The sequence below is a fragment of the Macaca fascicularis genome, chromosome 14, assembly GCF_037993035.2.
Source record: "Macaca fascicularis isolate 582-1 chromosome 14, T2T-MFA8v1.1".
In the NCBI taxonomy this organism is placed as follows: Eukaryota; Metazoa; Chordata; class Mammalia; order Primates; family Cercopithecidae; genus Macaca; species Macaca fascicularis.
In genome coordinates, this window is record NC_088388.1 from 68,089,398 (window position 1) to 68,091,208 (window position 1,811).

The window sequence follows — 1,811 nt, forward strand, 5'->3', positions numbered from 1 at the left end:
CACCATGGTACATGTTTACCTATGTAACAAACCTGCACGTTCGGCACATGTACCCCAAAACTTAAAGTATAATAACAAAAAAATTACATATATATGTAAATACAGGTTTTTCCTCTTTGCTCTAAAAGTAAATCCACTAGTACTCTATAACTCATGTAGAAATGCATAGACACACACAAACACACACTCAGTGCATAAATATAAACTTTATTGTTAGAAGGATCTCTAGAAAGGGATTAACAGAGATTACAAATAAAAAAAAATCAGCCTGAAAGTTAAGAAAAATAGGCATAAAACTATCAGATTCATAGATTCTGAAACCTTATTTTAAAAATTAGTTTCTGCATAAACTCTTCATTATAAATTTCTATCAGGCAGATAGATATTTCTCCCTGACTTTGTTCCTCATGTGTAATAAATTCTGGTAGGAAAAGTGGCAATCAGGTAAAGCTGATTTAATTATTGGTTCTGTTTCATGCTGATATGAGCCTAGAAGAATAAGAGGTATTTTACTCTTTTTCAGAGAGGAATCAAAAAGAGCACAATACTGGTTTGTTTGTTTTTTGTTTGTTTGTTTGTTTGTTTGTTTTTAGCAGGAGTCAGGACAAAGTGAGAAGTGGAGCAAGAATCACTAATGGAAAGTCAATAATTGTCACTGATATGCACAACAGATTTTTGTGACAGAAAGAATGCCTACACCCAGTTCCATCCTTCTTCATTCCTACTGCTGGGTATTCCAGGGCTAGAAGATGTGCACATATGGATTGGAGTCCTTTTCTTCTTTGTGTATCTTGTTGCACTCCTGAGAAATGCTGCTATCTTGTTTGTGATCCAGACTGAGCAGAGTCTCCATGGGCCTATGTACTACTTCCTGGACATGCTGGATTCCATTGACCTGGGCTTGTCTACAGCCACCATCCCCAAAATGCTGGGCATCTTCTGGTTTAATATAAAGGAAATATCTTTTGGAGGCTGCCTTTCTCAGATGTTCTTCGTCCATTTCTTCCCTGTCATGGAGAGCATCGTGTTGGTGGCCCTGGCCTTTGACTGCTACATTGCCATTTGCAAACCTCTTCAGTACACCATGATCCTCACTAGCAAAATCATCAGCCTCATTGCAGGCATTGCTGTCCTGAGGAGCTTGTACATGGTCGTTCCACTGGTGTTTCTCCTCTTAAGGTTGCCCTTCTGTGGACATTGTATCATTCCTCATACTTACTGTGAGCACATGGGCATTGCTCATCTGGCCTGTGCCAGCATCAAAGTCAACATTATGTTTGGTCTTGGCAGCATTTCTCTCTTGTTATTGGATGTGTTCCTTGTTATTCTCTTCTATGTCAGGATCCTCTATGCTGTCTTCTGCCTGCCCTCCTGGGAAGCTGGACTCAAAGCTCTCAAAACTTGTGGCTCTCACATTGGTGTTATCTTAGCCTTTTTTACACCAGCATTTTTCTCTTTCTTTACACACCGTTTTGGCCATGATATTCCCTAATATATCCACATTTTCTTGGCTAATCTATACATGGTTGTTCCTCCTGCCCTCAATCCTGTAATCTATGGGGTCAGAAGCAAACATATTAGGGAGAGAGTGCTGAGGATTTTCTTCAAGGCAGATCACTAACCAGCTGGAGTTTGGAGGGTCTCTCTTAGCATTCATGATGAAGCAGCCACTAGGGAGGAGAGAAGAGACACCAGGGAATTTGGGTAGAGAGAAAGTGAGATATTTCATAATTATGAGATAATATAAAAATCATGAAATAATGTTTCATAATTATTTCATAATCATAAAATAATTATGAGTGTATTGGTAG

At 38.9% G+C, this 1,811-nt stretch overlaps 1 protein-coding gene across 1 annotated transcript; it reads left to right on the plus strand.

The window, feature by feature from the left end:
* The first annotated feature begins 1,012 nt into the window (after nucleotides 1-1,012).
* On the plus strand, nucleotides 1,013-1,492 carry LOC102117065 (olfactory receptor 52E8). The gene has a single exon (XM_015436023.1). It carries the CDS (start codon nucleotides 1,013-1,015, stop codon nucleotides 1,490-1,492), a length of 480 nt encoding a protein of 159 aa, XP_015291509.1.
* The last annotated feature ends 319 nt before the right edge of the window (nucleotides 1,493-1,811 follow it).

Excerpts from the sequence above, each read along its gene's own strand:
- LOC102117065 (XM_015436023.1), top strand. The coding sequence starts at position 1,013 with ATGGAGAGCATCGTGTTGGTGGCCCTGGCCTTTGACTGCTACATTGCC.